At 37.5% G+C, this 23,291-nt stretch overlaps 1 protein-coding gene across 3 annotated transcripts in view; it reads right to left on the minus strand.

The window, feature by feature from the left end:
• Positions 1 to 3,733: 3,733 nt before the first annotated feature.
• Positions 3,734 to 23,291, minus strand: part of BLOC1S5 (biogenesis of lysosomal organelles complex 1 subunit 5) — a 37,329-nt gene continuing 17,771 nt past the window's right edge. Inside the window, exons 3-7 of one of the 3 annotated variants that reach the window (XM_023557679.2) lie at positions 17,788 to 17,917; positions 13,488 to 13,546; positions 10,597 to 10,676; positions 9,955 to 9,991; positions 3,734 to 7,500 (exon numbers count right to left, since the gene is read on the minus strand). In XM_023557679.2, the coding sequence (XP_023413447.2) occupies positions 7,321 to 7,500; positions 9,955 to 9,991; positions 10,597 to 10,676; positions 13,488 to 13,546; positions 17,788 to 17,917 (486 nt within the window). In that variant the 3' untranslated portion in view covers positions 3,734 to 7,320. The remainder of the gene's footprint in view (positions 7,501 to 9,954; positions 9,992 to 10,596; positions 10,677 to 13,487; positions 13,547 to 17,787; positions 17,918 to 23,291) is intronic. The other 2 variants (XM_023557680.2, XM_003417811.4) reach the window with 2 other exon arrangements.

Raw genomic sequence — 23,291 nt, forward strand, 5'->3', positions numbered from 1 at the left:
TATGAGTCACAATCAACAGCAACGAGTTTTGGCTTTGGAGTCCATACTACATGGGAAAAGTAAACCTTGGTTTTTAATTGCTTGGTCTTTAATTGCTATTACTATTTCCCACCGATTACCATAATTTTGTCTCTAAACATCAGTTTGAGGAGCCCTGGTGGCGCAGTGGTTAAGCGTTCGACTGGAACAAGAAATTAACAGGTAGTTTTTACTGTACTTTTATTGCTAATAAAATCTCCACATCAATTACATACTGAAAGAATCTGTATTTTGAGACATGAAGAAAGTTAGAAAAAAACACAGTTCTCAAAAGCACTCTCTACCCCTCCAGGGATACCATGCTTGCTTCCCTATATTTTGGTTTAGTTTTATAACTTCAATTTATTATTGCTTAGACACCTTTGTTCACAGATGGTATGCACCCATCTGCACAAAATGTTTAGAAGGGGGAGAAAGCTGTTATCACAGTGACACCTGCTGGTTCTTAGCTATAAATTTTAGATTCTAAGGACAAGTCCTTCAGTGTCAAATTTTTTCTCAGTAAAATTAAATATTAAGACTTTCCATTTCAATGTTATTTATTTGATGTGTAATTTTTAAAACAAATTTATTTAACACAGGATTGACCACAAATATTTTTCCTATTCCATGAAATGATCTTACTGTAATTTTCTGAGCTATTTTCATTAAAAAGGCACACTTCCTAAAAAGCTGCTTGAGCATTTCAGATTACATGAAGTTTTTTAAACAGTGATTTAGCTTTGTGGTTTTCTTTTCAAATTCTCTGTAAACACCATTTTAAGGAAAGCATTATATTAAAACCCATTGCCATCGAGTCAATTCCGACTCATAGTGACCCTACAGGACAGAGTAGAACTGCCCCATAGAATTTCCAAGGAGCACCTGGTGGATCTGAACTGCTGACCTTTCAGTTAGCAGCCATAGCTCTTAACCACTACATCACCAAGGTTTCCAACATTATATCTTAAAAAAAAAAAAAAAATTATAGAATATTTCTCTGAAGAATTATAATTTCGGCAATATGGGCAATTTCATAAAAGTCAAGATGAATTTATGTAAGAGAAAAATTTTTAAGCATGATATAGTTAACCTCACACACTGACTTCCCTTATAGCCAAACTTTTGACTCATAAATGATGATAATATTTGCCCTGGGGGCTAATTTTCCCATGCCTGCCTGGCCTCAACCAAATACAATTTTCTTTTTTAAGTCTGAGGAATGAAGAGTTACTCTAATTATGAAGGAAAGCGCATATTCAGTATTCACTTCAATTTTTTAATAAAGTATGTTAAATAACTTTAATAATTCAGAGTATTTTTAGAATAGCAGATTTTCACATTGATGTATTAATGTTTGTGGTGCATGAAGCTTTCTTTAAAATAAGTTATGTAATTTTAAATAATTTTTTGATATATTTGTACTATGGGTTTTCATGATATGATTTATGGAATTAAAAAAAAAACAATATAAAGGTATCATTTAGTATCTACCTATGGGTTACCCCTAGTTCAGTATTAGGTGGGCAAAACACTATATTCCTTGTATTTCCCTACCATTTTGCTTTTTCTCTAAAAAAATTAAGTGAGTACTTGTTATAAAGATGAAATAAGATTACATTACATATGTGGTATTAAAAGTACACTGTAAGTTATGTTACACAAATATAAATATTGTATTTAATTACTTTAAATCGACTGTATTTGGCTATTTTTTCAGAGAACCCCTAAGTTTTTGTGAAGACCAAATGGTAGTGTACTTATTAACTTGCTGCTTTGTGAAGTACACCACACTTAAAAATCCAAGTTTCTTTTCTCTTACTTATGGAATATAAATACTAAACTATCAGAGGAAACCCTGGTAGCATTGTGGTTAAGTGCTATGGCTGCTAACCAAGAGGTCGGCAGTCCAAATCCGCCAGGTGCTCCTTGGAAACTCTATGGGGCAGTTCTACTCTGTCCTATATAGGGTCGCTATGAGTTGGAATCGACTCGACGACAGTGGGTTTGGTTTGGTTTTATCAGAGGAAATACTGTGTTGCTGATGTCACTAGGCCAGTCATCAGAAAGCACTGCTTTTAGCAGTCGAAATTCAAAATGAGCAGAACAAGAAGGCGCAGGCAGTAATGGATGACTGATTCGAGCATCCGTTCAATGCAGGATCTTGGGCTGCAGTAAGTCAATAAAATGTTAACAGTAGCATTCTACTGGAGCTGTAAATTAGTAAGATAATTATAACACCTTTCTGGAGGACTAACACGAACTACTAGATAATACAATTTCTATGATGATACCTTGCAAATATTTTGTCTGAATTAATGTTTAAAATAATTTCCTGGTATTTTACATCCTGAGATATACACTTATAGCCCCAATTGGTTAAAAACAAAGAGCCTCTATGGTACAATTTCAGGAAGGGTGATCATTATGCTAAATTCCAAAGAATAAAACCCAATCTTGTCTGTAGGAACATAATTTAAAGAAAAAATTTCCCCAAATAAATTTCATAGGAATATGAACTCACAATAAAAAATCATAATCACATTAGGAAACAAGCCACCATAAACTTCAGTCAAAGCAACAAGCAACAAACTGTACGTTCAAGACGCACAAGTGAGAAATACTGAAATTATCACCTATAAAACATAAAATATATTTAGTATGTTTAAAGAAAAAGAGGGAATAATGAATGGTCATTACCAAATGACCAAGAAGATTTAAGAAAATACCAAACAATACCTGGAAATGAAAACATAGCTATAATTAAAAACTCAATACCCCTGTACCCACTGAGTCTATTCCAACTCACAGTGACCCTATAGGACAGAGCAGAGCTGCCCCACAAGGTTTCCAAGGAGTGGCTGTCAGCCTTCTGGTTAGCAGATGAGCTCATAATCAAGTATGCCAACAGGGCTCCAAAAAGTAGATTACATACAAGAGAAAAAAGAATCAGTGAACTAGACAATAGATCTACACAAATTATCCAGAATTACACAGAGAGACAAAAATAGAAAATAGGAAACAAAGATTAAGAGACATGGAGAATAAAGTGAGATGGTAAAACAAGTCTAATTGGATTTCCTGAAGGAGAGAACAGTGAGAACAGGAAGATGCAATATCAGACAGATAAAAGCTGAGAATTTTTCCAAATTAGTGAAACGTACTAATTCTCAGATTCAGGAAGCTCAATGAATCCCAACAGGTTAATGAAAAGAAATCCAAAGTTACATGCATTGTAGTATAATAACAATTGATTGTAGAACACCAAAGATAGAGATCTTAATCGTAATATGAGAGAGAAATCTTTACCTACAAAGGACTAATAATCAGACTGAAAATTGTCATCTCAGAAGCAACAATGGAAGAAGATGGTAGGTGAAGTAATATCAAATACTGAGAGAAAACACTATCAACCTAGAATTATATACCAGCTAACTTTCAAGGATGAAAAATGGTAAACTCATAGGTAAATCTAAAAAATATTGACTGTGTAAAAGAACTACTTTTTAAGTTAAAATAAACAAAGACAGAACTGAAATTCTAGATATTATTTGTAAATTGAGAGGAGGAAATCAACCTTTGTTCAAAAATCTCTGTAATGTTTAGAAAGATTTGTTACATTAGATATGCAAATTAAATTTCTTGGTAAGCACTTAATGATAAAAATTGTTGTCTTATTATCTAGGGCTGCTACAACAGAAATACCACAAGTGGACGGCTTTAACAAAGAGAAATTTATTCTCTCACAGTCTAGTAGGCTAAAAGGCTGAATTCAGGCGTCAGCTCCAGGGGAAGGCTTTCTTTCTCTGTCAGCTCTGGAGGAAGGTCCTTGTCATCAATCTTCCCATGGTCCACGAGCTTCCCAGTGCAGGGACCCCAGGTCCAAAGGAGGCATACTCCCAGCTCTTCTTGATTGGTGGCAATGAGGTCCCCCTGTTTCTCTGCTTGGTTTTCTCTTTTATGTCTCAAAAGAGATTGACTTAAGATACAACTTAATCTTGTAGATTGGGTCCTGCCTCATTAACATCATAGAGGTAGGATTTACAACACATAGGAAAAGCACATCAGATGACAAAGTGGTGGACAATCACATAATACTGGGAATCATGGACTAGCCAAGTTGACACACATTTTTGGGGGAGGGACACTATTCAATTCATAACAATTGTTTACCTTTTGAAAAAGTAAATGGAAATACAAAACAAAATAAAACTCACCAATATGAAAAAAGATAAGAAAGAAAGGGAAGAAACAGAAAAGGTGGGATAAAAAGCACAAAACAAGATGGTAGAAATAAGCCCTAATATATATATCTCAATGTGAATGAGTTACACTCTCCAGTTAAAAGGTAATCAGATAGGAAAAAAAAGAAATCTAGTTACAGTTTCCAAGAGGCGCACCTGAAACATAAAGTTCTAATAAAAGGATAAAAAAGCCTCACACGAGTACTAACCAGCTTTTGTGGCCTATATGAACATAATAGAATATAAGTTCTTAAAGCAGCACAAAGGAAAATGAAAACATTACTAGACATGAAGGTTACAACTATAAATATAATTCAATTCTCTAGGAAGACAAACAATTCTAAAAATGTATGCAGCTAGTAACAAAGTTGCAAAATATATAAAGCAAAAACTGACAGAATTACAGGGAGAAATTAACAAGTTTACTAGAGTGAGAAATTTTAACACGTCTTGGAATCTGATAGATCAAGTAGAAGAAAGAATATTAAAACATAGACAATTTGAACAACACACTTAACAAGTTTACAGTTAACACCAAACAACTAGAACATACACATACTTTCCAAGCATTCATGAAACATTTACAAAAACTGACATGTTCTAGTTCAGAAAACAAATTTCAACGTATTATAGTTTCACATAAGCCTCATTCCTTTGACCACATCCAATTAACACAGAAATCAGTAAGAACAGAATTTTAAAATCTACACATTTAGAAACAAACAAAAAAAACCACACACACACAAGTAAAAAATCATAATGAAAACATTTCAATAGAACATTAAAATTATAAAACATTTGATTATTTCATTTGAATACTGAGTGACATACAACTCATATTACTACGCTTAATACCATAAACATAGCAGAAATGTTACAAGTTATTTAATTACTAAATTTAATTTCTATGTATAAATAAAATACCTATCAAAAGTGATTTGTAAGCTAGGGAACAAAAGTAAAACTGTTCACCATAAAAAAATCAAAAGGAAGATGAACTGACCAACTCTTTTAGAAGCTGCATTGAATAACCAAGTTACAAAAAAGGAATTTAGTATCTTAATCTCTAAAGTTCAAAAAGTCCATCAATTCATTTAGGTTTAGGAAGTCCCTTACTTATATAACATATGCAAACTTATAAGGTAAAGTATTTATGACTTATATGAGATGAACAAAAACAATCAGAAATCTTTGCAGGCCAAGTTGAGTAGTGCCAATTAATAGTATATTCCTGTTCAACCACAGTCTTGCTTTCCTGGCTACCACATATGTTCAATGGTACATTAGCAATTAATGCATTCCAAAAACTGCCTATGATACAAAGGGAATTTTCATCTAAGTTTCCCCTCCCTTTTCATGTGTGGGATATTTTTGGAAGCTTTTTTTTTTTTTTCCACCGACTGAAAGAGAATTAAGAAAATTCCAACATGTCTTGGTGTCAGCAAGTGCTCTTTTTCAGTCCAGGTACCAGAGGATGATTGATGAACCTGTCAAGCCTACAGTAGCGGATAGAGAAAGTTGGCAGAAGTTCAGTGTTACTGAAAGAAATCTCAAATACTTATTTCATCTCCTCTATTAACTTTAATCACATTTTCGACGTGCAGCCAAGAATGAAGCTTTGACAGTAAGCCACACATTTACACAGGCAAGCATTGTTAATTTTCTGCAGTCGGAACATTGAGATAACACAGGAAAGTTGGATACATTCTTCCTTGCCTCTTTCTTTACTGCAGGACAATAAAAAATATCAGAAAGATTTATCCATACTTCAAATTCATTTGCCAGATGTCTGTTGAAATTTTGCTTAGTTTATGGCAAATTAAAAAAGCCAACTTAGTTCTTCTGCTAGATAGCTAAATGCAGATTTTTAAAGATCACGGTGATGACAGAATTGGTACGTTTCACCATAATACACCTGCTTATGAGAACAGACATTAACACTAAAAAAGGATTTACATTTAACATGGATCATTTGCCATGTGAGCAAACACTTCTGGTTCATTCAGAGCCAAAATCTTTATATGGTTCCAGAGGGACCCTTGGCAGAGTTTGCTGATTACTCATTGAACAGTTGAAACATATATAGACATTATTAACTTATAAAGCTTACCCGCATCAAAACAGACACAAAAATGAGGTAAATACCATGGGCAAGATTATGGTACTTGGGAAGGCTAAAAGTGAAAATATTAAGTGCTGGAAGGCCACAACACTTAGCAAACGTGTCTTCTTGTCATTCAATGAGACAAATGGCATTATGCTGCTGGGCAGTTCAAAGACCAACATGGCCACCTTGCTGTGGCTGAGACACTGTTTTGACTCTCATTTCCTTAAATATAATCTTTGCTCCAAGGACAGTTGTTTTTGTCTACACTGTTCATGAAATAACACTTTATATGTTTTCCTATAGCCTGGGAAGCTATGGCAGGCATCTATTATATTGCCTTTTAAACCACAACAACAAACTAATATTCATCCTGTATAACCCTAACCCACTGCTGTACAGTCAATTCCAGCTCATAGTGACCCTACAGGACAGAGTAGAGCTGCCGCATAGGGTTTCCAAGGTTGTAAATCTTTACGGATGAAGAATGCCACATCTTTCTTCCACACCTGTCTTTGGAGGAGCAGCTGGTGGGTTTGAACCTCTGACCTTTCAGTTAGCAGCTGAGTGCTTTAACCACTGTGCCACCAGAGCTCCTTAATTCTGTATAAGAATTAAATTATTTTTCTAAGAAGTCTATACTTAAAATTCTCTGACCTAATCAATGGAAAAAAAGAACAATTCTGATTAACAAAAAGTAAATTTATCCCACTTTTCCTCCCTTACTGCCTATTCGAATAATCATATGTAGGCACCTGAAACTGAAAAGATATAGCACTCTGCTTCTATAAAATGTTTAATTGGGACTCCAGCATACGTTTCTTTCTTCTGATATAAGAGTGCCATTGAATATATTGCTAAGCTTGAACAGAGGCTGACTGGTTTGGTAGGAATATTTTGGGGGGGAAGAGTCAATGTTTTCTCATTAGTTTGTTATTGTTGAGGTTCAAGTTCTTAGAAGGTGGAAAATTTGGCTAGGTCCTTCTCCATCTCAGCATATTGTTCTTTAAGCCTCTCCATGGCTTTTCTGTGCTCTTCGTCCACTTCAGCCTGCTTGTTATGCTGTTCTCTCATGAAATCCTCCCACTGGGTTACATGCTGGTTTTCACTAGCTAGTAAATGGTCATTATGAATCTGAGAAAAGAAAATGTGACAGTCATGTGAATTTTCTAGACAACTAATTTTTATATGCAGAAGAGACAATCACTATTTCTTGGTATTTGGTTGTTATAATAATCAACTTATAAGTGACAATAATACAACTGCATTATAGTTTTAATGTACAACAAAAACATGACATATTAGAAACACCTCCTTAAAAAAAAATTTTTTTTTTTAAGGTTTGTCTTATTATGACTGAACATAGGTATTCACGTTTCTGATTTGGAACCTATTGGCCCTACTTTCCACCCAATTCTAACCAGTGTAGTTAATTGGTTTCTAAGGCTACCTCATATTAAAAGTCACAAATCAGAAAAAGAACAAGACGGTAAAAAGACAGGAAGAAGTGACAGGCATCAGCCTTACAGCAAAGGTGACAGAAACAAGAAGAGCGCAGGGATGCTGCTCATCATTCCACCAGGGTATGTAAGGCAGAGCTCCCAACAACAAATTATTACCCAGCTCAAAATGTCAACAGTGCCCAGGTGGCGTAGCCCTGGTTTAAGGGAAAACTCTGAATAAGTCCACTAAGGTCCAAAAAGGACTTCTGGACTAGCTGTCAGTAATACTGGTGTCATTAATTTTGCATATGTCTTACACAGACATATATGAAAAACTACTGTGGTAAGAAGTCTCAATACAACAACTGCCAATAATAATTTTAAACAGAATATTACATACTGATATATTACTCTGCATTTTCAAACTCTATCAAGAACAATGTTACAATGTAGAGAATTACTTAAAATGGCCCTTCCAGCCATAGTCTTTGTGACTCCTACACAATGATTGGATGGGACTATGCAAATAAGGTGCTTATGGCCCACCAAGGGAATTGGACAGCTTGCTGCTAAATAAGGTGCATGGAACCATTGCAGGGGTTGGACCAGGCAAATAAGGTGTATGGAACCCTAAAGAAGGGATTGGTCGGTTTTGCCATCCTGCTAGGCTTAAAATGAACCATCCTAGAGGCAGGAAGGGGGAATTATCACCAAGAAAGAAGAGCCAGGAGCGGCACACCCGGGGTCCCTGCACTGAGAACTTCCTAGACCCAGAAGACAGACAGCTGTAACACTGGAGAGAGCATGAGGTGGCAAGAAGCAGTAGCAAAGAAACAGCAGGAGCAGACCCAGGAGACCGATACGTGATGGTACAGTGGCCTTCCCGGCCCACTGAGCAAGGCAGCTACAGTGGGTGCGCTGACCCACAGAGCAAGAGAGCTGAGTGCCTTTGGGTAGGAGGCTTACTGGCAGAGTGCGGTGCCTCAAAGCTAGGCTCGCAGACCCATGGAGTAAGAGTAGAGTAGCTTTGGGCCACAGCTTATTGGCAGAGCTAAAGAGCTTTATAACACTTGTCCAAGCAGGGCAAAGGCCAGGCTGAGAGGCCAAGAGGCTGAGGGCCAGAGAGAGGCCTTCCTGTGGGCATGGCTGAGAAGTTGTCCTGACTGAAGAACTGTACCCTGAGTCATTCCTGATCCTGGGTTTTAACCTGTTACTTCCCTAATAAACCCATAATCACGAGTACTGTCTGAATCTGAGTTCTGTGTGGCCACTACAATGAATTATTGAACCTGGCAGCGAAGCAGAGAGTGCTGTGGGAGGGATGGCTGGTGTCAGAATTGGTAAAAACGATGCAGAGAAGAGGTATGTCTGACCTCCACCTCACAGGAATCAGCCTTGGGTTGTTCTTCATTCTCCTCCCCTTTGTGAAGTTAGAGGAGGTCACCATCCGCATGCCATTTTCACAAACATATAAGCCATGCAATCTCACTGCTCTCGTTGGGGGGAAAAAAAAAACTACAGGGGTATTTAAGCAAAACTAATACATATATATACATATTTGTGGACAAAGTAAATCAGAACACTTACGTTTATTTTATTATCTCTAGTTTAGTTGAATAGGGCCTCAAAAGACAATGCTTTGTATGAACTTAAGTTACTGACAGATATTATTAATCACCTCATCTCCCCTGAGAACAACAGTGTTTTTAAGAGCCAGTGAATTTTACAAGCTAATCGTATTTTCATTTGGGCACTACTCTTATTGCTAGTACCCAATAATGCTTCTTTGTACTAGGGCAGTTTCCAAGACACGTGTCAAGTAACTGGCAATGCGCATTTATTGTTCCTCTGAATGTACTTGTGGATATCAATTGTGGGAAATGGGATTTGGAGGAATGACGTTTATCATAATTTACTTCCCACCGAATCCCACAAATTGTCTTGACATAAAAAAATTAATGACTAATGACAATAGTACATTTTATTCCCTTACTACTCCCATCTTTCTTTGTTCTGAAAGCCATTGAAACACACAAAATGTAGTCAACAGTATAACCAGGGGCAACAAGGAACATTAGGTTATAAATTGGAGGTAGAGGTCAATTTTGCTTTATACATATTTACTAGATGAAAAATTAAATTTTACCTCTATGTCTTGTATACGTATGTAGTCTGAGACTCCCCTGCCATGTCAAAGTTTTGGAATAAAACAGATACAATAGTAAAAAACAGAAAAGCGTAGATGTTCTGTTAATTATATAAGCACTAAAAAAAGAAACAAAGACTTAAGAATAAAGGTTTATTGTCCCAGTAAGAATATAAAGCATTTCTACTTTTCTCTGAGCTCTGTCTGAAAAACTCATCTTTGTGTGACTTTCAGATTGCTAATTTTATTAAATTACCTGGAGAAAAGCATATAATTAGGGTGGCTGCTTATGAATGTAGATTTCAGACTCCATGAAACTCTCAGTGAAATACAGAGTATTCCAGTGTATTAAAAAACACTAACTTTTATTATGTATTTCATAAAATTTAGCTTAATAACATTTTCAGATATAATATCTACAAGATACATATTTAAGACTAAAATATCCTGAGGGCTTTGTTACGAATGCATAGGGTCCTCAAAAGCTTCACCAACTCTAATAGACTAAAATGGGGCTCTCATCCACTTACGCCTAAATCTTAAACAAATTAGCGAGCTGACAGAAAAAAAAAAACTCTCTTCCATTTGTACAGTGATTTACAATTTGCAAAACATTTTCAATAATTATAGAATACAACCTACCTGTCAAGCCAGCAAGCAGAACAGGCATTTATTTTGTAGATGAGGTGCCTGGAACTCAGGGACTTGTCCAAGGGCTGCAGCTAATAAACAGAACCACTAGAAATAGAACCAGGTCTTTTCCCCTCAACCTGGTAATTTTCCTACTCCATGGCTCCGTACACACCAAATGTGAAAACAGTTCAAAGTGATGAGAGATACTTTTACAATTATAATTTAATTTTACATTAATTCTGCTTTAAACGACAAAAGCTTCCATTTGCCCAGAATTGTAAGTGCTCTGACTATGTCGTACAGAGACCGATGTCCTCTGAGCATGCACTCACTTGAACCTGCTTCAATCACACAGCAACATGTCAGAGAAGCAACGTGCAGCATAGAATATCTCTTCCAAATTTTTATTTTGAAAGCCAAGAGAATTGCGCGTGCTACAATGTCTAGCCAGTGTTCTACCACATAAAGTCATTCCTTTACTCAAAAAAGGACATGCTCCTCAAGGGAGAATGAGGAAAACCAAAGACACAGGGAAAGATGAGTACATAGGTCCAGCACAATTAGACGGTGCCCAGCTACCACCACTGACTGCTCTCACAGGGATCACAATAGACGATCCCGGACAGAGCTAGAGAAAAATGTAGAGCGAAATTCTAACTCACAAAAACAGAAAAGACTTACTGGCCTGACACAAACTAGAGAAACTCCGAGAGTATGGCCTCCAGATAACGTTTTACCTCAGTAATGAAGTCACTCCTGAGGTTGACCCTTCAGCCAAAGATTAGACAGGCCCATAAAACAAAACAAGGCTAAAGGGGCACACCAGCCCAGGGACAAGGACTAGAAGGCAAGGGGATAGGAAAGCTAGTGATTGGGAACCCAAGGTTGAAAGGGAGAGTGCTGGCATGTCGTGGGGTTGGTAACCAATGTCACAAAACAACATGCATACTAATGGTTTAATGAGAAGCTAGTTTGTTCTGTAAACCTTTGTGGAAAGTACAGTAATAAAAAAAGAAAAAGAAATGCTCCTAGTTCCCCCAACAACAAATTATTTAATATAGCATTGAAGATCCTCCACAATCACCTTCAGAAATAACCATCTGATACTCTACATACCAGCTCTAGGAGATTATACTGACTTCTCACTCACACCTTTTGATTTTGCTTACACTGCATTCCTCAACCCACAATATCTCTCTTCCCATTTTTTATCAACTCCTAGTCACCCATGAGATCCCTGGGTGGCATAAACAATTAAGCACTGGACTATTAACCAAAAGGTTGGCAGTTCAAACCCACCCAGAGGCACTTGGGAAGACGGGCCTGGCCATCTGTTTCTAAAAGGTCTTGAAAACCCTATTGAGCACTTACACCCCATATACGTGGGATCACCATGAGTCAGAGTTGACTCAATGGCAACTAACAAGTCACCCATCAAAGGCTGGCTTGAATTCCACCATCTTCCTAATAAATTATTCCTTTTGCCAAGATCCCACAAAATTCTCTGTAACTTTATCACACCTCTTACTTTATCCAATGTTATATTATTAGTGTTAGTGGTTTGGGATTCTTCTTCTAGATTTTTACTTCCTCAAGTGTACAAATCACATTAAACTTAACAAATTAAAATCTTTCATCCCTACTGGCACCTAGCAAGGTAGAGGACCAAAAAAGTGTCTACTGTCCAGCCAGCATGGCCACTGAAGGCCCAGTGCCCAGCCTTTATGGCACTCCCTGGGCACCGGGCCAGCACCACACCCTAACACCCATTTCCTGACTATGGCTTCGCCTTGTCTTATTATAGATGTTCTCAGTAATGGCCCTGCTTCCTGACCTGGTCTGCTGGGACTCAACTGCCCTTGGGCAGCCTTCCCACCTGTCTAAATGTGGAGTCCTTTCACTTTTATCAAAGTGGTGAATTGTCAAACTTTGTATCAACATCCAGAGTTAAGCAGAGGAGGCAGAAACTTAAACCCAGGCAAGGCTCATTTCATTATATTTTTATACAGTGCCAGGTCTGAACTATCATTGTGGATTAACCAAAACATATTCCAGAGAAATGGAGATAGTAACATTTGTTGATACACACATGTAAAAAGGCATTATTTTCTGAGTGACTTAGTATTTTCAACATTTCTTCGTAAGTATAAGATGTATCTTTATCAATTTAGGGCAAAACATTTTATGAAAACACCAAATTATCACAGGAACTTAAATTCTTGGACTGTTTTTCCACATCTGAATTCAGTTAAGATATAATTCAAATAAGCAAAGTACTGTCCAGCAAGTGATTCACATAATCCTATGACGAGTCACTAAGTAACCCATCCACAAGCATGAAATGCTACCTTTTCTAAAAGAAATATACATAAAATACTCAACGCTTCAGGCTCAAGGGAAAGGTTTCTATTTCCAACCTGGTAGGTATTATTTGTTCCATACAGAAGCCCGGTCTTCCCTTTCCTCCATGAGAGAAATACTACTTGCAGAGAAAAGGTGGGGATGTTGAAAAGAAATAAAAGGGGTCTGCACTTGCATCAGAAACACTGGTGGCGCAGTGGTTAAGTGCTACGGCTGCTAACCAAAGGGACGGCAGTTCAAATCTGCCAGGTGCTCCTTGGAAACTCTACAGGGCAGTTCTACTCTGTCCTGTAGGGTCACTAGGAGTCGGAATCGACTCAACAGCACTGGGTTTAGTTTTTTTGGGTTTTGCATTTGCATTATAAAAATGTTGATGGTGCAATCACACGACACTCCCCAATGAATTTCAGTCAATTAGCTATTTTAAAATCTTTTAAAATTACTGCATAAAAGAAAACAAATTCAGAGAAAGCATCTTTTAATAATATGATGATAATGAAAGTCTGAGAGTTATATGCTCCGTTATCCAAATGTTTTACCTTTTTTTGTTCCTGCTCCTTCTGTTGGAGTCTACAGACCGAGTGATTAGCTGCTTGCACTGAAATAAAACAGATGATGGGATTTCAATCAGCAGTCCCTGCTCAGGAAGAAACTCACCTGGGGGGTGGACTGTTTTAGACCTCTAAAAAATATACCAAAAAAAAAAACAACAAAAAACCAGACATCATTTTGGCAGAGGGGATGGTTGGAATGGAAGAAAAAAAGTTTTTCCAATATATTCAGGATGTCATAATTGGAATCATTGCTCTGGAGCTGCAAGCCAAAAGGGCACCCACATACACGCCCATGACAAGTTAACAAAGACCTCAGAACTCTCTAAAAAGATGTAAAGTGCCCGACAAATGCCTCATTACACTCTGGTTATTCCTCTGCATTGTCTCTCTGACTCATTAACTTCTCCCCCTCTGCTACGCTTTCAAGCAGTACCTGATACCTGGATTGCTTTCACAACTTTCTATGATTCTTGCCTCTGCTCGTCTTCGACTCATCCAGCCTGCTACTACCAGATTCAACTTTCTCTGGACCACTGAGTCTTCTATGCTTCTTAAAGTCCAAACTGCTGGTAATAATGATTATAGCTATCATACATTCTTTACTATGTGCCAAGAACCGTGCTAAGTACTTCACATGTGTCATCCCTCTTAATCCCACTTTCTGTCAGGAAAGGATCATTAGTCCATTACACAGACGGCAAAACTGAGGCAGAGAGATTAAATGGCAAGAGAGGGGGTCACACAACTAAGAACAGGAAACAGGATTTAAAACTGGATCACTCTGACTCTAAAGCCTTGGCTCTTAACCTCAACACTCTACTAGCTCCTTTAAGATTTCATCAAAACTAAATCAAACCCAAACCCATTCTCATCAGTTGATTCCAACTCACTGTGACCCTACAGGACAGAGGAGAACTGCCCCATAGGGTTTCAAGTATGCAGTTGATGGACTTGAACTGCTGACCTTTTGGTTAGCAGCCAAGCTCTTAACCACTGGGCCAACAGGGCTCCTCAACAACTGAACTGGTTTTAACTCTTCAGTTATTGAAACCTTTTTACCTGCTGGATCCATGTGGTTCCTGACCGCAAACGTTTCCACTTACTGCATCCAAATAAAGATGTTTACTGTATAGCTGATGCAAGGTGTCTTAGCTTGTCTGTTCATTCGTTAATTGTCATATATTTACATTTGCTGTGCACCAGGCACTGTTCTTGTTGCCTTCCTAATCTCTTAGCACTTTAGCTCCGCATTTGTAAAATGGGTATAACAACTAATAACAAGACTTCAGAACTGGCATGAGAATTAAATAACATAGTAAATATCAGAAGTCTCTGGGTGGTGCAAAAGCTAAGTGCTTGGCTACTAACTGAAAAGTTGGCCGTTCAAATCCACCCAGAGGCACCTTGGAAGAAAGGCCTGGCAATCTGCTTCTGAAAGTTTTCTGAAAAATCAGTCACTGAAAACCCTATGGAGCAGTTCTACACTGAAACACATGGGATCATCGGGAATTGAAACTGACTCAACCGCAACTTTTTTTAATAGTAGATACTATGTTCAAAAATAAATCATTTAAAAATGTAATAATAAAAGGCACCTACAGCAGCTCTTCACACCCAGGAAGCGGTCAAGATATGCTATTATTACTAGTACTTTTACTCACTGTGCTATTTCTACTGTAAAGGCTTTCCTTATTCCTTTCCTCTAAGGAAAATGTTTTACTTGTTTTAAAAGCCCAGTTCAAGGTTTGTTGCCCTCACAAGGCCCTCCCAGATTAGTCCTTCTCTATAAGGATTTTCCCCCGTATTTGAAATTCCTTCATCAGGAGAATAGAGTGCATCACACCACTTTATCTTGCATTTGCTGACACTAGAGGGTTATCGAGTTGTTTGACAATCATGCCTCAGTCCCTGCCCCACCCCCACCCCGCCCCAACTAGGTCATAAGTTCCAGAACAGGGGAGGGGCTGTGATTTCCCTTTCAGAAAAATGCTGGCCACCTCCCTGTGAACATACAGTCAGAAGAAGAAAATTCTGTTTTACAAAAGTCAAGTTTTAATCAATCACCATTAATCTAGTTCCATCAGAGATAATATGTAAGTACTGAAAAGTAGGTTCTGAGTCACTGTTTGTTCTAACAGAAAAGATGAAAATGAAACAGAACAGGAGTTGATTAGATCTGCCTTCTCTCTGAGGCACAGTAATATGACATCACCTTTCCCAAGCAGTGGCTCTATCATTTCCTGGCTTTTTTTCCTGGCTCTGAACATAACTTAAAACTCCATTTTGTGGTTTAGGTGCTTTACAATTTTCCCATCATTCTGGGCTTAATCTGAAAGAAGAGTTACAGGTCTATGACGCTTAGTTGGTCATTTGTTAATGTCCTTTTAAAATTTTATGAGAACGTATACTGGCACTCGTTTCTTCCTCATCTGGGCTGATTTTGTTTAGACAGAATATACAATTTTAGAAACTTCGGTCCCTTTGAAGTAATTCACTTTTTAATGCTTTAGCCACACAATGAAAAAGGTTTTACTTTCCAAATTTTAGGAAATCCACTTTTGTAAAATCTAAGGAAATCCCTTGACTATACCAAGCAACGTCTGTCTTCACTCTTAGCACCTCCGAGAAGAGAAAGTCCATTTCTCCGAAGCCCCTATCACTTCCATTTCGTCTACTGCTCGTACCTAACTCAATACAGAGCAGTTTCTCCAGCCCTCTCAGGACTTCGGGAAACTATGCTGACTTCAAAAACAGTCAATAAGTTATCAAATGCTTTTCTCTTAACCAAAAGATTATTCCAAGAGACTAGCAGCACATACAAAGTTATTGCACCACATATACAGTTAACAATATCCTGATTTTTCCTCACTTAAGACAGAAAGAAACCCATTCTGTTATAATGTGAATGTGTAAACTTCACATTTTAAACCACAGTGCAAGATTGTTTATTTTCACTACCAGCTGATCAGGGAGCTGGACAAAATCACACAAGCGCATTTACATATGGGGTATATTCTAGGTAGTACATACAAGACTAGCCAGGAAGTGATTTCTGTCTCGTCCCTGTTAGGAGAACTGCTATGTTGTCACTTCACATACATGTTCGTATCTGTACTGAACTGTGCTGAAGGTATAATGCACCCGAGCGTCTCAGAACTCCAAAGATGGTGCACCTCAAACCAGTGGTCTAAGACCATGCCCAAAGCTAGGGAACTGTGGAGAAGAAAGTGGCAATGTGGAGAACTCTTAGAACTAAGGCCTACTACAGAAGCCTTGGCTCAGAGCTGTTTATGCTTTTGTCTGTGTAGTCAACCACTTTGCAAAGTGTCCTCTGACTGGATGAGTAGAGGCTTCATAACCAACACTCACTTTTGATTCCTTAAAACCACAAAAAATAGAGTTGTAAGAGGGTGCAGGAAATCCTGGTGGCCTAATGGTCAAATGCTACGGCTGTTAACCAAGAGGTCTGCAGTTCAGATCCACCAGCCACTCCTTGGAAACTCTACGGGGCACTTCTACTCTGTCCTATAGGGTCACTATGAGTCGGAATCGACTTGACAGCAGTGGGTTTTTAAGAGGGTGCATAAAGACAACCCATAAAGTAACTTGGCACCAAGATACAGCATGCACTTTTTTCTCATCCTGGAGGCACCGGTAGTTCTATATTTGACTTAAAAAAAAACCCACTTGACTTAATGATTACTTAATATACTTGTAAACCTTACTGAGCTTGATGTTGGGCAATCTTGCCTCAGTACTAAGAACTCAGTCCTTGGGTTTAAAAAGTAAGGTCAGAAAACCTCTAGGTTAGCCCTCATTCAAATTTACTAACACGATTGTATTAAAATAATACTCTTTCCTTCCCTTTCTAAGAGAAATAACTTTCTAAATTTAAAACTAAGGGATAAATGCACCTTAAAAGTGTTTTTTAAGTAACAAAGAAAAAAATTAGCAAGTATATGAAAATATAACTTTTTATGGATACATTAAAACAAAACAAAAAAAATGTAAAAATTGTTTTCTATTTTCTCAGATCCCGAAGGACTGTTACATGTACCCCAGGGTACACACATCTCACTTTGGAAACTGATGCTCTTACCATGAATGGCAGCACACATCAATCACTAGGTCACCACCACCTCTGTGACAGAGCTTCCCTCTTATACATGACATGGTTAAGAATTCTCTTTCCACCTCCCACCAAAATACTCAAGGAAATACATTTTGATACAGCATTCATTTCATTTGAAATTAAGGCAGCATAAATAAAAAATCACCAGCTTACATCTTTGGAGAACTTGGTTTAAGCTGTCCTGCATCGTCTCTTTACATCTGGGAAGAGCATGTTCATTTGTTTCATGGATCATGTTCTTCAAATTTTCAAGAACTCTCATTTCCCGAAGACCACGTTTTTCCTATTTAAAAAAAAAAAAAAATTAAACGACTAGTGTTTTAAATCTTAGTAATTGCTTTCTGAAATTTCCACCAAGGTTTTGCTTACTATGTTATTAGTTATTACTGAAATTTATATAGTCTTCTAATTATTTGGCTGTAAATGAGGTCACAGCCTAGAGGCTTTTTTTTTTAATTACGAAATGCTCTAAAACTTGCAATATGAATAATATTTTCACAGAAATGTTTAAAAAAGGAACAAAAAATAGAAATGAAAGAGAGGATATTAGTACCAACAATACAGAAATAAAAATGATTATAACAGAATACTATGAACAACCGCATGCCAACAAATTGGATAATCTAGATGAAATGGATAAATTCCTAGAAACATACAAACTACCAAAACTGGCTCGAGAAGAAAAGAGAAAATTTGAATAGCTCCATAACAAATAAGGAGTCTGAATTAATAACTTAAAACCTCCCTACAAATAAAAGTTCAAGGCCAGATAGCTTCATTGGCGAATCCTACCAAAAATTTAAAGAAGAACTAATGCCAATCCTTCTCAAACTCTTCCAGAAAAATGAAGAGGAGGGTACATTTTCCAACCAAAGCCAGACAAAGATAACCCATAAAACCTGTTGCTGTCAAGTCGATTCCGACTCATTGCGACCCTATAGGACAGAGTAGAACTGCCCCACAGAGTTTCCAATGAGCACCTGGTGGACTTGAACTGCGAACCTTTTGGTTAGCAGCCATAGCACTTAACCACTGATACTACATGAAAAGAAAACTACAGACCAATAATCCTTATGAATATAGATGAAAAAATCCTCAAAAAAAATTAGGAAAGTGAATTCAGCAGCATGTTAAAAGGATTATACACCATAATCAAATGGGACTTCTCCCAGAAATGCAAAGGTGCTTCAACATACAAAAATCAATTAATATAAAACACCACATTCATAAAACAAAGCAAAAAGCTCCACATAATCTTCTTAATTGATGCAGAAAAAGTATTTGACAAAATCTAACACCCTTTCATGATAAAAACATTCAATAAACTAGAAATAGATGGAAACTTCCTCAACATGATAAAGGGCATTTAAGAAAAACCCACAGCTAATACTGTACGCAATGAAGAAAGTTTCCGATCTAAGCTCAGGAACAAGATAAGCATGTCCCTTTTCACCACGGCTTTTCACCACGGTACTAGAACTTCTAGTCAGAGCAAGTAGGCAAGAAAAAGAAATAAATGGCATCCAAACTGGAAAGGTAGACATAAAATTACCTCTCCTCAAAGATGGGAGTTCCTGGTTGGCACAAACAGTTAGGCACTTAACGGCTAGCCAAAAAGTAGGCAGTTCAAACCCACCCAAAGGTGCCACAGACGAAAGCCCTGGTGATCTGCTTCTGAAAGCCACAGCCTTGGAAAATTCTAAGAAGCACAGTTCTGCTCGGCACACATAGGGTCTCCGTGAACTGGAATCAACTCTACGGCAATTAACAACAACCGTCACAGACGACACGACTTTATATCTAGAAACTCCTAAATCCGACTTGTTGCAGTTGAGTTGATTCCGACTCATAGTGACCCTATAGGACAGAGTAGAACTGCCCCATAGGGTTTCCAAGGAGTGGCTGGTGGATTCGAACTGTTGACCTTTTGGTTAGCAGCCATAGCTCTTAACCACTGCTCCAGCAGGGCTCCAGAAACTCCTAAAGAACCTACAAAAAACTGTTAAGAGCTAATAAACAAATCCAGCAAAGTCGCAGGACACAAAATAAACACACAAATATCAGTTGTATTTTTATACAATTGCAATAAGTAACCTGGAAAGGAAATTAAAAAAAAAAAAACTCCATTTACAATAGCATCGAAAACACCAAAATATTTAGGAATAAATTTAACCATGAAGGCACAAGACTTGCACACTGAAAACTACAAAACACTGCTAAATAAAAATTAAAGAATACCTAAATACTTGGTAAGAAATCCCGTGTTCATGGACTGGAAGACAGCATAGTTAACAGGACAATGCTACCTAAAACAATATACAGATTCAGTGCATCTCTATCAAAACCTCAATGGTGTTTTTTTAAGAAACAGAAAAACTCATTCTAAAATTCATATGGAATTTCGAGGGACACAAATAGCCAAAACAATTTTTAAAAGATGAAAAAATTTAGAGGACTTATTTGTTCCAATTTCAAAACTTACTACAAAGCTACAGTAATCAAAGCAGTGTGTGGTACTGGCATAAGGGCAGACATACAGACCAATGAGAATTGAGAGTCCAGAAATAAACCCATGTATCTATGATCAATTGATTTTTGACAAGAGTCCCAAGACCATTCGATGGGGAAAGAACAGTCTGTTCAATAAATGGTGCTGAGAAAACTGGATATCCACACATAAAAGAATAAAGTTGGACTCTTACCTTATACCATATACATAAATTAACTTAAAATGGATCAAAGACTTAAATAGAAGAGTTAAAATTCTTAGCAGAAAACACAGGAGTAAATCTTCATGACACTGGATTTGGCAATGGTTTCTTAGATATGACACTAAAAGCATGGGCAACAACAATGAAATAGATAAACTGGATTTCAATAACATTAAAAACCTTTTGTGCATTGAAGGACATCATCAAGAGAATGAAAAGATAACTGACAGAATGGAGAAAATATTTGCAAATTATATATCTGATATAATGTCCAGGGTTTAATACACAGAATATATGAGAACTCCTAAAACTGAACAACAAAAGACAAACAACGGAATTAAAAATGAACAAAGGACTTAACAGACATTTCTCCAAAGAAGATACAGAAATGGCCAATAGGTACATGAAATGATGCTCAACACAATTAGCCATCAGAGAAATACAAATCAAAAACAAAATGAGATACCATTTCACATCCACTAGGATAGCTATTATCAAAAATATGGAAAACATCAAGTATTGGCAAGGACGTGGAGAAATGGGAACTCGCATCCATTGCTGGTGGAAATGTTAAGTGGTACAGTCACAGTGGAAAACTGTCGACAGTTCCTCAAAAAATTATAGAATTACCATATAACCCAGCAATCCTACTTCTAGATATATACTCAAAAGAAATGAAAGCCTGGTTTCAAAAAGATATGTATGTGTACACTACTGTTCACAGCAACATTATTCACAAAAGATAAACGGTGGAAACAACCCAAGCGCTCATTAAGAAATGAAAGGATAAACAAAATGTGGTGTACACATAAAATGGAATATTACCCAGCCAAAAGAGAAATGAAAGTCTGATACATGCTACGACACGGATGAGTCTGGAAAACATTACGCTGAGTGAAACAAGTTAGACACAAACGGGCCAATATTGTATGATCCTACTTACCTGAAATACCCAGAATAAGCAAATTTATACAGACAGAAAGTAGATTAGGGGTTACCAGAGACTGAAGGCATTGATGAAAAACAAGGTTCCAGGAACTGACCAAGTATCAATTGAGATGTTTCGACAACCATCCATTTGTTGAGTGAGCAGTGCTGGAGGTGCTCACTTGTCTATGCAAAGAAATTTGGAAGACAGCTACCAGGTAAACTGCCTGGAAGAGATCTATATTTGTGCTCATTCCAAAGAAAGGTGATCTAACTGAATGCAGAAATTATGGAACAATATCATTAGTATTGCACACAAGTAAAATTTCACTGAAGATCATTCAAAAGTGGTTGCAGCAGTACATCAGCAGGGAACTGCCAGAAATTCAAGCCGGATTCTGAAGAGGCTGTGGAACAAGGGATATCACTGCTGATGTCAGTCGGATCCTGGCTGAAAGCAGAGAATACCAGAAAGACGCTTACCTGTGTTTCATTGACTATGTAAAAGCATTCGACTGTGTGGATCTTAACAAATTATGGATAACGTTGTGAAGAATGGGAATTTTAGAACGCTTAATCTGCTCATGAGGAACCTGTATATAGACCACGAGGCAATCATTCGAACAGAACAAGGGGACACTTCGTGGTTTAAAGTCAAGAAAGGTGTGCGTCAGGGTTGTATCCTTTCACTATACTTATTTAATCTGTATGCTGAGCAAATAATCTGAAAAACTGGACTATACGAAGAAGAACAGGGTATCATGATTGGCATGATTGAAGGAAGACTCATCAGCAACTTGTGATATGCAGATGGCACAACTTTGCTTGCTGAAAGTGAAGTGGACTTGAAGTACTCATTGATGAAGATCAAAGACTACAGCCCTCAGTATGGATTATACCTCAACATAAAGAAAACAAAAATCCTTACAACTGAACCAATAAGCAACATCATGATAAATGGAGAAAATTTGTACATTTGTGTTGTTGCTGTTAGGTGCTGTTGAGTCAATTCTGAGTCATGGCTTAAAATGGGTAAAATGGAAATATATAAAAGGGTGCAAATATACATATACACACATATGTATGTGTATATATATATAAATATTTTTAAATATAATAAATGCTGATTAAAAAAGAGGGAGGTTTGACACATACAAAACAGAAGGCAATGTGAAGTAGAAAAACTCATTAGCAAGAGAAATACTAAAGGAACAAAAAAAGAGGCCTAGGTTAGCACACATTTTATTCTGTGCAGCAAAGTAAAAACAATAAGATACCTTTAATCAGAGTTTAAATCTTATTTTGACATTCTTACCATCATATCACTTCTATTATGTTCCATATTTTCTGTGTTTGAGTTTTTCTTGAAATAAAAATGAGTGGTAAAAATAAAAATATGCTTTTCTACCCCCGTGTAGAAAAGGGTTAAGACAGCAGACCTGAGACTGCTATCCTTAAAAAGGCTTGCTTGCAAGGTTGGCCCTTGGCCTGGGAATTTGATGGGTAAACAGTTCCCTACACTAATACAGAACTTTCTCTAAATGAGAAGAGGGTCTCACTGGGCCTAAACTGTTTGAACAGACAATGCGGTTAATGTTGAACACCTGTTTTCCTTCTAAGAGCCTAGAATTTCAGTACATGCTAACCAGAGGGTGCCTACATGGCTAGTCCCCAATAAAAACTCTGGACTCTAAGCTTGGACAAGCTTCACTGTCAAACAATGCTTCACCCATGTTGTCACAGCTCATCATTTGAGGAATTAAGCTTATCCTGTGTGACTCCAGGAGCCCTGGTGTCATAGCGGTTAAAGCACTCTGCTGCTAACCAAAAGCTCGGCAGTTCGAACCAACCAGTCGCTCCACAGGAGAAAGATGTGGCAGCCTGCTTTCATAAAAATTTAGTCTTGGAAACTCTATGGGGCAGTTCTACTCAGTCCTATTGGGTCCCTGAGTTGGAATCGACTTGACAGCAGTGGGTTTGGTTTTGGTTTTGCGTGACTCCACTGGGAGAAGGCTATTG

This window comes from Loxodonta africana, chromosome 1 (assembly GCF_030014295.1).
Source record: "Loxodonta africana isolate mLoxAfr1 chromosome 1, mLoxAfr1.hap2, whole genome shotgun sequence".
In the NCBI taxonomy this organism is placed as follows: Eukaryota; Metazoa; Chordata; class Mammalia; order Proboscidea; family Elephantidae; genus Loxodonta; species Loxodonta africana.